Source organism: Bacillus rossius, chromosome 3 (assembly GCF_032445375.1).
Source record: "Bacillus rossius redtenbacheri isolate Brsri chromosome 3, Brsri_v3, whole genome shotgun sequence".
Lineage (NCBI taxonomy): Eukaryota > Metazoa > Arthropoda > Insecta > Phasmatodea > Bacillidae > Bacillus > Bacillus rossius.
The window spans coordinates 41,177,146-41,191,296 of record NC_086332.1 but is presented as its reverse complement, the minus strand read 5'-3'; the positions used below and the strand labels follow the sequence as shown (position 1 = coordinate 41,191,296).

The window sequence follows — 14,151 nt, the reverse complement described above, 5'->3', positions numbered from 1 at the left end:
AAACCTGGTGCCCACAAAGGAAACAAGAAGATTGTGTCAGCTACGATAGTATTCAGATAGGAGAATTCTGAGTTCATCTACCTTAGAATACAGGGTATACGCCCTACCACGACATACGAGGCGTTTCGCGAGTGCTTCCAGCATCGCGACTTCTACATCTGATTCCTGTCATCTCGTGGTGAGAACTTTCCTTGTACCACGTTTTTCAGTACCATTTTGGTGTCGCCGATCCAGTTAACGAGTCGTAGCCTATGACAGTCGTAGTGGATTATAACTCTATTGCAGCGTCCCTTTCTACAAGTTCCTGCGACCATCCACCGATCTACCCAGAAGTCCTGAATGGCCGAAGAACCTGCCCTACCACAAATTGAGCTAGTACCGGTAGTTTCAAACCTTGAGAATTCAGCAATGACGGTGTAGTATCGAAACTGGACCCGAATCCATTCATGTCTGGCTATCTGTAGTTGGTAGGTTATTTATAAGCTGGTACAACGTTAGGATAATCTGAACATAATCTTGCGCTTCATCTGCACGTGCAACACCAAACTTGTATGTGTCGCAACCTATTGTGACCTGCGATGCATCTACACAGACGTCTAAACGACGTGCGTCATGTAGTAGTTGTCAGTCATTCCGTCCCTAAAAGCACCGAGGCAAAGCCAAGTCGCAGCCGTGGTCGCAGACTTCGTCGTCCATGTCTCACCGAGGCAGTCGTCGCCGAAGATGACGACCAGTGAGTCCGAGACCAGACTATCCAGAATCGACGAAGCAGTCAGTGCAGGTTTACAGACTTTGTTTACGAAAATGCTTAATGCCTTAACTGAATAGGTATTCGTGCATTTTTTGAAATAAATTTGTGAAACTTTAACATTGAGTGTTTTTATTTCTACAGTTTTAAGGTACCTGCATTTTAACCTAGTAAAAAAAAAATTGAAAAAAAAAAAGTTGTTGTTTGGACTTACACAGTACACCAGATGCCGCGGGTATCAGGTCCAGGCGACAGGACACTTAGTCCACCTCTGACTGTGGCACAGTATGGATCATCTAGTTTGACTAGTCTGGTTGATAAGACTCATAATCGTCTATTTTTGAGAATTCAATTACATCTTTACCATCTTTAATGACAACGTTGATAGGAGGAAAATGTAATTCTACCATATTTTCTTATACACTCCATTGCATGAGTAAAACAGTTTCGATCTCAGAGTTTTGAGAAAGAAGTGTATACAATACTTCGGTAGGAAGCGCTCTGAACCCCAGCAGGTTCCTAGGTTATATTAAATGACTACATATTGCACTCCTGATGGTGACTAGATGTGGTTGTAAACTCAGAAATCCAATCAAAATAATGCATGCAAGAAGAAGCAAATATGTAGCAAGAGATGGTTGTGCCCCTGCTTTCAGGCTACCTGCGCAAGTAGACGCCAACCCCCCAGGCTGACTCATCTTAGTGTGAGAAAGGTGGTGTCCTGGTGTCCAAGTAGGCGGGTCTGATCGGTGGATACCTCGCTGTCTGCCTGAATGAGCTGAGACGCTACTCAGCCATTGTTGTTGCACTGCTTCCTGAAGCTATTGCCGCTGGCTTCCTAGTGAACCTGAATACTTGCTGTGCCAGAATCTACCTGAACTCTGTGGACCCAGTTTATCATTCAGCTCTGAACAGAAATCTGCCTTTGTGTCAACATTTTCTTCTAGGACTGGCCAACTGCAACTGTGTCACTTGCAAATATACGTCTACCTGAAGATACAGCCAGAGGACAGGCGAATTGAACCGGGCCCCGAAAACCTCAAGAACCGATCTCCTTGGTATTACTTTCTCTGCCCTCTTTTTGTACTGACCACCCCTCCTTGGAGTCGTCATCACGTGTGCGCAGGCACGGCTTGTGCACCCGACTCACGTAAGTAGGGTTTGCGCCCCTAATTTGTTCTGTTCTGGTCCGTACATGGTTTAGTACTCAGTCGTTGCAGCAAGCATGAGGCGAGTCATGGCAAACCTGAAATAATTAAAGTGTTTCTAAGCAGTTTTTGTTGGTCAAATCTCTTAGTCTTTTATCAATTTTCTCTGCAATTCTCTTCTAAATTCATTCTCTGCTTCCGCCATTTAAATTCATTTTAACTTAGCTGGTTCTGCATTTTTCTTTTGTATTCATAATTATTATATGCCTTAAAACTTTTGCCATGATTATATTCAGTCTCCAAGCTTCAAGTTGCTGCACATGTTTTTTGTGTCATTGCCTGGCTTGATGAGCATTTTGTAATGTAGGTACTGATTCTTTCGTACTATTTATCGATTCAAGGATTTTACTTGTTTGTATGCTCAATTCCCTATTGGATAGTGAACTCAGTACTCTAAAAATCAACAATTTCTATTTACACCTTTCCTGGAAAGCTTGCATGCATATGTAGTTGTGTAATCAATGGTTTATATTTTTTTATTACTCTTGCAATAACAAGACACGGTAGTCTTTGAATATTTTAAATGAGTAACTACCCTATGTCAATGGATATTCTAGTGTAACCCCTAGTTTAAAAACTATCTAGTCTCTTGTTTTGTGAGAGTACTTTTCCTTAAAACATTTTAACAAGGAACGTATAGTCATGTATTAATTTGCTGTTGGATATACTATTAACTTTTTGTTTATTTAAAGATGTATTTTCTTGCTCAGTAATTGAACCTGCTCACAGGATTATTTGTAATTTTGCTGAGAAGTATAATTATCTTTGATTAAGTTGTGACTATTGAGGCCTTGATTGTACTATAGTCACAAAAAGAATAAAATCATAATTCATGACTTTTTTTCCTACATTATGTTCAGCTTAAACTTGTTATCACAAGGTTACTTCTCTTGTCATTATCCTTAAAAGAATGGAAAGTTAATATTACTGTTTTTGGCAGTTTTCCAGTGTTTTAGCATGACTAACCTATCGGCATCCTCGTGAGCCAATGCATTGCGGGCTAATTTTATTTCTATGGCTACAAAACCATTTTTTTATTTTAACATATACCCACTCAACTGCAATCTCACTCTAACTGCATTAAGCTAACCAACCTGCTTGCTATACTAATGTCCTCACAGACCATACAGGCTACAGTAGAGGCAGGATTGCAATAATTCACCCCAAACCTTTAGAATTACTATTGGTAAATGGTAAAAATTTTTAACAATATTTTTTAGCACTTTTAAAAAACTTATTGCAACATCTACCACAAAATGGACAAAGAAATTCTATAATCTGTAACTAGTTCAAATAACATACAGCCATAATGTAAAGGGGCATATGTTTAAAAAAACTGCAACTAATGAAACAAACAAAAAATAATTGCAAAAAAATGTATTATCAAAAATGTGTTGTAACATTTTTTACACTGTTTTTCAAAGTTAAGTATAAATATCCAAAACACCATAGAAATCTTCAAACATTTTCACAAATTAATATATTCCCTGGTAAGAAAACATGACCAGCAAATTTTCATAATGGCATTTGACTCACATTATAAAACTTCAAAAGTAAACATAAGAAAAAAAATCCCTTTCGGCACAGCGACCAGGCATAGGTAGATTTCAAAGTACACATATTTTTCTGGAAATGTTTTGGTAAACACTATTCTTCATCCCTTGCACTAATATATGGTCGTATAAAATTTTCTGTACAATGGTTAGAAGGTAATATTAATATAGTTTAAAATAAATTCAAACATATTTGATACTAAGGAAATTTTTTTTAAATTTCAACCCTGTTTTTAAGGTAATAGTTTGTTTCATCAAAAATTGTTTCAGCAAAGGTTTTAGAAAAGTTTAGGAGGTTTACAATAAATTATAACAGATTTGATAGTATATCTTGATAAATATTTTTTGTCTTTATACCCTTATTTCCACCCCTTGCAATAATGGTCTGTTACATAAAATTTATTTTAGACAAAAGTTCAGCAATATTTAAAAAGTTAAACAAAAGTAAACATTAATTCAACAGAGTACATGGTAAAGAAGTTTTATTTATTTTCTTATTTCGACCCCAGATTTTTTCAATCCCTTGTAGTAACGGTTTGTATCATCAAAATATGTTTCAGACAAAAATTTTAGCATAAAAATTATAATAATTACAAACAATTTCAACGGATATTGATAGTGTACCTCTAAGGGTGTTATGAGTTTTTTTTCTAGTTCTACCCATAATTTTTTCAATTCCTTGCAGCAATGTTTCATCCAAACAGAAATTGTTTCAGACAAAAATTTTGGATAAAAATTATAAGATTTACAAACAATCTGAACAAATTTGATGGTATGCTTACAAAGGGAGTTATAATTTTTTTTTGTGATCCAACTCTTGTTTTTTCAACCCCTGGTAGTTATGGTTGGTCGTATTAAAAATACATTTAGACAAAAGATTTTGGTATTACCCCTACAAGTTATAGTATGTTCAAATAGATGTGATATTTTCCATATTATGGGAGCTACATAAATTTTTCTGTTTTTCAAAAATCTTCCAAAGTCTACTCATTTATTTGGATACTGCCCATTAATGAACTTGACAGAGATTTTCAATTATTAGATTTTTATGTACCAGTTTGGAAGTGATTTGTGAAAAATTGTGGCAGTTATTATGTCCAGATACACCTACCTGCACACACAAACAAGCTTTTAAGTCAAAAGATATAAAAAATATATAAAAATTTTCCGGAAGTTGCACCATGGTAACAGCTACAATACATAGTATTTCTTTGAAATCTACCTAATACAGTACTCTGAAGCCAAAAATGATAACGATTGTCTCCAATATAAATGAGTTTCCTCATAAAAAGGCATATTTGTACATACTGTGGTATAAAACTGAAACCATATTCAAAACAGTAAAATAAAACCAACCTGGTAAATACACTACAAATAAATTGTAACATTACTTTTAGGCAACAAATATGCATTACAATTTATTTAAAACAATGCTTTATTATAAAATTCTCACAAAAATGATATTTCACTAAATAATTTTTACCTTTGCCAGATTTAAATAAAGATGTATCATTCCTACTAGCAAACAGGGGGGAAAAAAAAGTACAATAAACATCACACTGCAAATAATTTACTAAACAAGGGACATGACTAACAATGCAAATATGTATTCACAAAGAAGGTTACAAATCAGAAGCACTATATAGCTGCCCGGGTTGAAACAGAATATACTCATCTGTAGCTGCTTACAGAAGCCAAGTGGTTTTGAAGAAACCAGAACAGTGTAAAAAGATAAATGAATGATCAAAAGCCAAGGAAGGATCATACACTCCCCTTCTCACTGGCCAAGAGGAGTGAGGTTCGCACCAAGCATACATGCCTGCTTACTCAAAAAGATACGAGGAGAAGAGGATGGTAAGGAAGAGCGAAGAGTGGGGGGGGGGGGGGGGGGGGGGGGGGGGGGGAAATATGAACACTTCCCAGTGTGAACAGGAAACTTTCTTAATCTGCTCCCAGAATGATTAATGTTAAAGACACTACGTAAGCAGTCTCTCAATGAACTCAATACTCCCCCCCCCTCCCCCCAAGCATAAAAAAGCTTGCTACATAAAGTTGCGGTGCATATTTAACATCAGGTGGTCACAATCTAAGGGCGGGGCCGCAGTGGTCAGATCACTCGCATCACTTCCAGACGGTCCTGTTAGGGTCGAACTGGGAATTTTCCTAAGTGGGAAACATGGACCACGTTGCCATGCATATTACACATGGAAACAGTTTGTACTCCTTGTTCACAAAAATAATTAAAAACTAAGACGGAACAGAGGAACATAAAACTTATAAAGTAGGAACTCAACACCACCAATTCAATTAGTAGTTATAAAAATGTCTTAACATTCACAATACTTCTTTATTATATTCACTGTTTTTCCCCCTCAGAAATAAACATTTTATACATAGTTTAATTTAAAGGCAATAAAACATCACAGTTCATGTTAATTTATAATCTATATAAGAAAGATCTTAGAGGCAGACACTAGGTTTTGAGGTAGCCTATTTTTGTTGTTGTTGCTAATTTTGGCTATTTCCAGACCAATGTAGATATTATTGCATTTTGTAAAATTTATCTTACATTCAAATTAATACCCTCCCTTCCCTCACCAAATGCATTTTAGAACTTTTTTTAAAATATATATATGCTTCAATCAATCTTACACTATAAGAAAGACCTATAAAACTATTGATAGTTTCAATATTTTGAAAAATGCTTCAATAGTAACTTAAAATTTCCAAGCCCACAATCATAGTTCTCTAACTACACATACTATATTTACTTGTGATATATTTGTTTGTTGTTCTAATTACAATATTAAAGAACCAGTGTATGATAAAGGTCTATATCATAAAGGCACTTTGAAATACCAACCACTGATACATAAACTGTATAAATACTACCACATTTCCTAGCTTATAATACAAATTTTCCCATAAAACATAGTTTTGACATCAAACCAGTTTCACAGTCATGCTTTTGCGAGTGCAAGCAGGCTACCTCAGTGAGGGGCTTCTTAATTCCAGGGGTGGCTCTGGTGCCCCTGGCCCCCCGGAATCCAATTATTTCAATTACCGTGTTTTATTACACAATCGTTGCACCGTTATTTTAGGACATCAAAATATGGAGAGAAAAATTTCTCACATAAAAGTCGCATGATTATTTAGATTCCGTGCTCTTTAGGTAGTTTTTTCGTATAAAAAAAATGTATTTAAAAGTTGAAATCTATTACGTATTTATTCTAATATTAAGCTTAATAATTTAATTAACAGAAATACAAAGTTGTCTGATGTGTAAATTTTCTTTTAAAGACATTTCCAAACGTTATAACCTTCATATTATCTATCGCCTTCGTCGCCGCTGTGTACCACTTATAAAAATGTAGCCAGAGCTAGTTGGCATCATTCAAGTTAGGTAATGTTGCTTCCCGTATAGAGAGTGTACATTTAGTCGAATATCAATACTGACAGATCATCGATTGCATGCAATGCGCGCACTCTGTCTAGTGCCGAGTTAACTACATTTGATAGCCCACGCTTTCTCGTGGTGTGCACTACGATAGTTATGCGCTTCGACTCACATTAACGTTACAGTTTTGGTTTTTGTATTTAATATTGAACAAAATGTTTTTGTTGCATGACTTATTAATTTCAATTGTTTGGCGTGCTTTTGTATACTCTACTTTTTAAGTGAACATAATTTCCTTGAATAGGTTTAGCTTTTTATGAATAACTTTACCTAACAAAAAATTCTTTTCTCGCATAAACGTGGCCCCCCTACTTTTCAAACTTGATTTTAGTATAAAATGTGCGACAATTATGCGATAAAACACTGTATTCACACAGGGCCTATTAAGCACTTATCTCACTATCCTCAATTATATTTTCTCTATTTATTTATGTTTCCAAGGTTATTAGCCTTTTCAGTACACTTCTGTATTTTGATACACATTTGTTTCAAACACAAAACCCTAAAATGTGTTTATAACAATTAAAGAAAAAAAATTTTCAGTTAAATGAAAAAATCTTAAAATCCATTCAAGATACGAAAATTGACATACAATACCTTCAAATAATTTTGGAGATTTCAATTTTATCTGCCCGTAAACCAAAAGACAAAGTTTTGCATACTTTTGAAGGATGTACAGATGGAATTATTTGAGCCACCCAAATTTCTTAATTACTTTCTTTGAACAGCAAAAATAAAACAAAATGTTTAAGGATGTAATTAATAACAATAATAATTGTATCTCTAAGCTAGTACGTACACAAAAGAAACTTACAACAGCAACCAAAAATAAAAACATTTGTTAAAATCTACTAGTATGCAGATACTTGGGAAAATCTTGGGCAAGAAATGGAAAAATTTTGGAGTGAAGCAAACATACTTGATAAAAATAAAGAGTACAAAATGTTATCAAAGTTTACCAATATCCATCATAGACTTTTTAAAAAACAAAGAAAAAAAAAGTGCAAAACAGATAAAAAAAAATGTGACAAAATACATGACCTAAAAAACACAAACATTATTTTTAATGTGATTAATACATAATAACCGTTCTCCAGAAGAGAAAATTGACTTATGTTCCCAGATATGGATTAGTTGCACATGATTTTGTTTTGACAAGCTATTTCATACTTTGCATTAAGAAATAAATATTCATAATTCTTTATACATGTAATTGACATGACAATGGCTAAGAAAAAATTAGGCAATTCTAACTCTTTTAGTAATATGTAATGTAGCTCTTCTTCACAAGACTACAATATTTTAGTTAGTAAAAGTAACTAATAACAGCATTGCACACACTTAAATACACATACACATACTAACCTTACAATCATGATCAATAAGCTACATTGATTTTCATATGCCAGTTAAAAAAAGGTGGAAATAATACTCATAGGGAATTATAAAAAAAGGTGGAAATAATACTCATACAGAAATTATTTTGGTAAAAGAGAGGCCCAGAGGCAATTTACATTGATAGTTAACTACAATCACAGTTAGGTTTCATTACATGCCCACTTATCAATGAATGGCTAAGAAGCAGCAGAAATACACTGACATTTCTTAAGTGATTTTCTTATTAATTGTTTCTTCTATATTGAAGGGTTCCTATAAAATTTGTACAACATTCTTAATTAGCTCAGACCAAGAATGGAAAAAAAATTCTAAAAACTGAATTACTCCAAAGGGCAAGATATCCAAGTGATGTCAGTTTAAAAAAAAAAAAAGCATTTTAAAACACAATGAGATGGAAATAGCACTTTTGTTTCCAGATTTGATTTTTAAACTGTATTTTTATTAGTGTGAAAATGACTAAAATGTGCTTTTACAGAATAATTTTTAGAATGAAACTCCCAGTACAGGATCTTATTAAAGAGTCTAGGGGACTTGAAAAACACCTTTATCTTCATTTATACACCATTAAAATTCATGGTTATCACTTAAATCTCAAAGTTAACCTATGCACAAAGGGAATACTGTGATCTAAGAAGATGGGTCGCAGAAATGTTAAACTTACGGTGTTGATAATAAAACTAAAAAGGTTAGACTAAACGCAAGTATAGCATCTAACATGTATTGGTTTTATTTATTGATTTTATTTCTTTCATCCAGGTCCAGCAAAAATTCCGGACACGTTACAGATGCACTCCTATCACGTACGACCATCCCGTAGGGCAGACCTGCCAACATTCAAATTTAAAAAATCATGAGGTCCTCGATAAAAATTTTCAGGCCCATAAATACAGGTTAGATATAAAAAACAACAAATGAGAATCTTTAAATTTAAGTGACATACCTGTACATATGTTACATGGTCTCTGCTTCAAAATTTATTTCAACAAATTATAGGTTGCAGATTTAATTTAGTTGAACATAATTTAGCGCTGTCGTGTGATCATGCGGGCCGCAACTAAAAAAGATGTAAAATAACAATCTGCTCGTGTAACATTATTATCACTGTTCACAGCAAAATTAATTTTTTTTATTGGAAGCAATACACTTCACGTGTTAGTTGTGTTTTTTTGTAGTGACATGTTTCACAATGTCTCCTCTTCCACTATGCGAGATAGAAAAATCAGCATGGCGCACGCTACAAAACGCAAAATTGCTTCCTTTACGTGACTCGAGTATTGATGGCAACTCGTTACTGTAAGCTTTCGTAAAACTTGTTTTGTAACTTTTACAAACAAAATCTTGGGGCCCCAAAAAATCGTGAGGAAACACTATTTTGGCGTGAGGGCGTGAGATGGACCTAAAAATCGTGAGCCTCACTCCAAAATCGTGAGAGTTGGCAGGTCTGCGTAGGGGTACACAAGGTTCGAGGAAACCGGAAGTTTCATGAAGAGAACGAGTTCTGGATGTCTGAGCACAAGTGAGGCACAGGTGGGACGGGTGCAACAGGCCAAAGCACAAAGATTTTGCAACTGAGATTCTGGATCGCATCAATGAGGACCCAGGCTTCCTGACAAACGTGATGGGGTGTGGGTCTGTAACGTGACCAGAAGTTTAGCTGGACCTGGTGGCAGATTTGGTCTCTATCCACCATCCCATACACTGTTCCACTCCTGGGAGTGGCCATTTTAATATATGCCTCAACTGTACAAACAAAAAAAAAAATATTTAAGAGAGATTTGTTGTAACTGTAGTATATAACAAAACTTTATGTGTGTGTGAACATTATAGTGCACTGCACCTTTCTATCTATCCCCAATTTTGACTTATGCACCATCAAAGCTAGGAATATCATTCTGGAAGACACTGTATTACTGAAACCATAAAAATGTATGAAAAACAACATTCAATTCTAAAATCAGTATCTTAAAATGTAAGTAAATTGGAAACGTAAATCGAGGACCAACAGCATAGGAGATTCTAACAGTGATAGATAGCTAAAAGCAGTGCAGCAGAAGAGAGCATAGTCACACAAAAAATAAGAGAGAGGTGCATTCTTTATCAGAACATCTAGTGTTAATAGAGTTAGTATGGCTAATGTTAAAAATTAATATGCTACACACATTTTGAATTTCAGTAACAAATATTTCTTCTACTTCAGAGACCGACCTCAATTCTTTTTGTAAAGTCATAAAAAAAAAATTAAAAAATATATATAAAAAAATTATAACTTAATCAGATCAAAATCAAACCTGAATGGCACAGATAAGACTCACATTACTTAAATAATTAACAGTGTTGTTTCTCTCAAATCCAAATAAATATCTAATAGCCTATTACTCATTGTAAAAAAATGCTTGGACCAAAAAAATAAAAAAATTAATCTGTCCTCCAATGAGGATACTGAAAATGGCAAATCTTGTATCGCGAGTACAAGTAAAGATGCGGGAGCCAAAGGCAGGTGGGGTCAAGAGCGAGTCTTGCCCACGTTCTCAGCCTCCTCCACAGTGTCGGGCAGGTTGCGGCCGAGCGTCTCGGGGAAAAACAGGGCCAAAATTGCCGCAAAAAGTGACATTCCCGCAAATAACAGCAGTGGTATGCTTTCGCCATACTTCATCTGGAACATACCACAACACCAAAACTTTACCTCAGACATTTTCTCGCATGATAGATATTTATAGGAAAATAATAATAATAATAACAATAAATAATAATAATAATAACCTATACAAACTCCATTTTGAAACAAACATTAAGGATAAAAGAATAAGGGAATTAATCATAAAGAGATTTTACATAAATATAGAATATGCAATTTTGCAATAGATTTCGAGAAGATACCATTACTATCAGGCTGGTGAACACTATAACTACTGAAACGCACTCCCATGTTCACAGTAAGCTCTATTCTCAATAAAACCATATTTTTAATATAATTCAGTAGACTGATAATTGCATAATGCATAATTTCTCGTGCCACACGCTACATTAGATGTGCCTCCACCAAAAGGGCAAGAGAGCAGGGGTCAAGGCACGTACCAGCAGCGGGGTGAGAGGCGCCACCATGGTTCCCAGGCGGCTCAGCATGCACGACACCGTGATCACGGAGTGTCTGATGGGCGTGGGGAACATCTCTGCCGTGTACACGTACAGCGCAGTGTATGAGACAGTGATGACCATCTTCGACAGGAAGAACAGCACTAGGCGAAACCACTCCAGCCCTAAAACACGCACTCGACTAGCTGAGATCTTTCGACTGGCTACTCAGAGCACAGCCAATCCCCTTAGAAGCGTTCCAGTGCTAGACCGATAACGATTCTGAAACATCCTGATCCACTGGCTTCTGGCACCCATCACACAAATTATTAAGCTGATCATTTTACAATGAAAATCTCAACATAGCTCTCATTACCTAATAACTCACCACATCACATTGAGATAGAAAAATAAGAAACTGAAACATTTACAGTCTTATCTTACTATTACAATTTACAGGATGTTTTTAAGTGAGTTAACATTTTGGCAATTGCATGTTTTTCAAATAATCAGTACGTATAAAACCCAGCAAGAAACAATGTGACCAACAAACCTACATGATTTATTCATAATAATAATACCTTTTAGAGACACTACATGAACTGAATATCATTTTTAAAAATGTCATCGTACTGATTCAAAATTTGACAAAAAGAGATGAAAAAAGAGACATATTTTAATATAAATGATTTTGCATAATTTTATGCAAAAACAAATTACAAACTAGTTATTTTATAGTTACAGTATATGACTTTCACATTTCTGGTTACAGTCAAACCTCATTAATACGAATCCGCTTAGTACGAAATTCCCGTTTAAACGAAGTACTTTCACAGTCCCGTGAAATGAAGTATGTTTTCCAATGTTATTCAGTACGTTTAATATGAAATACGGTTAATATGAAATACAAAGTTGTTCTGATTCCTCAAGTTACTGTTTACATGTGTAAGTAAACGGTTAATACGAATTTCACGGGCAAAGTTTAACAAAACATAATCACGTATACACAATTATGTAAACAAACATTTCTCCAAAGATGTATGTACGTATCGTACAACACAAAATGGTTTAAAAACAAGATGAAAAGCGTAACTCTAGTGGTGATGATCATAACTAAACTAGCAAAAAAAAAATGCCGTTTTGTAAACTGAAAACTAAAAGGAAGGTACTCTATAGCTTATTTATATAAGTCGGAAGTGCACATACGAAGTTGAGATATCTATGGTAATAAGTTTCGGTATTTCCTTTTGTGTGCACGTGTACTATAACCTACATTTTACAGTTTTTCTAGTGTAAAATGACTGCAAAACGTAAACGTAATGATCTAACATTGCAAGTAAAGCTTAATATTATAAAAGAAGTTGACAATGGAGGAAAAACAAAAACTGAAATCGCTAAAGAATTCAATATTCCGCTCTCGTCCTTGTCGACGATACTAAAAAATCGTGAAAAAATTGAATTAGCTTTGACGAGTTCTTGCGAGTTATCTAGAAAAAGACTGCGTGGTCCAAAACACGAAGAAATGGAAGCTACCTTGTTACAGTGGTATCAAGAAATGTGTGCAGCAAACTTGCCAATTTCTCGCCCAATGATACAGAAAAAGGCAGATTACCTAGCATTGAGGTTAGGGATTTCGGACTTTAAGTTCAGCAGTGGTTGGCTACAAAGATTTAAAGATCGCAACAATCTTGTTGCAAAAACTGTATGTGGGGAGTCTGCAGCTGTTGATACGACCAAAGTGAAGGATTGGTTACAGTCTGTTCAGCCAATACTTGATCAGTACGATCAAGATGACATATTTAACATGGATGAGACAGGTATATTTTATAACTTGTTACCAAAAAAGACATTGGCTGTAAAAGGTGAAAAGTGCCATGGAGGGAAACACAGCAAAGAACGGCTTTGTTGTGTTGTAACCAAAGCGGCAAAACAAAAATTCCTCACCTTGTTGTGGGAAAATTCCAAAAACCAAGGTGTTTTAAGAATATAAGCAATCTCCCATGTGACTATGAAGCCAACTCAGCTGCTTGGGTAACCATCCCAATTTTCCAGAAATGGTTAATTAAACTTGAAAGACACATGGCTTGCAAAAACAAGAAAATTTTACTGCTGTTAGACAGGTGTTCTGCTCACTCTTCTGCAGGACTTGAGCTGTCACATGTGAGATTGCTGTACCTCCCAGCCAACACAAGTTTCCTGCAACCTTTAGATCTGGGGATCATCCAGAACGTGAAAAAAAAACTACAGGACTCGTCTCACCTCATACTTGATTTGTCAGATTGAGTTGAAAAAGGAGGCAAACTTCAAGTGGAATGTTTTGAATGCAATGAAAAATATTGTTATGGCATGGGATGCAGTTACACCTGTTACCATTGCAAATTGCTTCAGGAAAGCTGGTATTGGTGCCAGTGAAGTTCAGGCTCCAGAAGTAGAAGTAGAAGATTGCAATGTGGAAGAATGGGACCAGCTTGAGGAACATCTACAGTTTCAGGAACCATTCAGTGAGTTTGTGCGAGTGGATGACGATGTGGCAACAAGCGCAGCACCAGTGGATGATGAACTGATGTGTATCAACAAGGCTCAGTCTTGTGCTGTGCAGGCAAGTGTTGACGAAACTGGAAGTGAAGAAAATGAAGATGATGAAGTTTGTTCATCACTACCGAGTAAGAAGGATGCCAACAGTGCTTTAGCAACATTAGAAAATGTGCTATCAAA

At 35.4% G+C, this 14,151-nt stretch overlaps 1 protein-coding gene across 2 annotated transcripts in view; it reads right to left on the bottom strand.

The window, feature by feature from the left end:
* Positions 1 to 3,318: 3,318 nt before the first annotated feature.
* Positions 3,319 to 14,151, bottom strand: part of LOC134530569 (organic cation transporter protein-like) — a 66,548-nt gene continuing 55,715 nt past the window's right edge. For both annotated transcript variants that reach the window (XM_063365522.1, XM_063365521.1), the window contains exons 10-11: positions 11,440 to 11,621; positions 3,319 to 11,017 (exon numbers count right to left, since the gene is read on the bottom strand). In XM_063365522.1, coding sequence (XP_063221592.1) covers positions 10,868 to 11,017; positions 11,440 to 11,621 — 332 coding nt within the window. In that variant the 3' untranslated portion in view covers positions 3,319 to 10,867. The remainder of the gene's footprint in view (positions 11,018 to 11,439; positions 11,622 to 14,151) is intronic.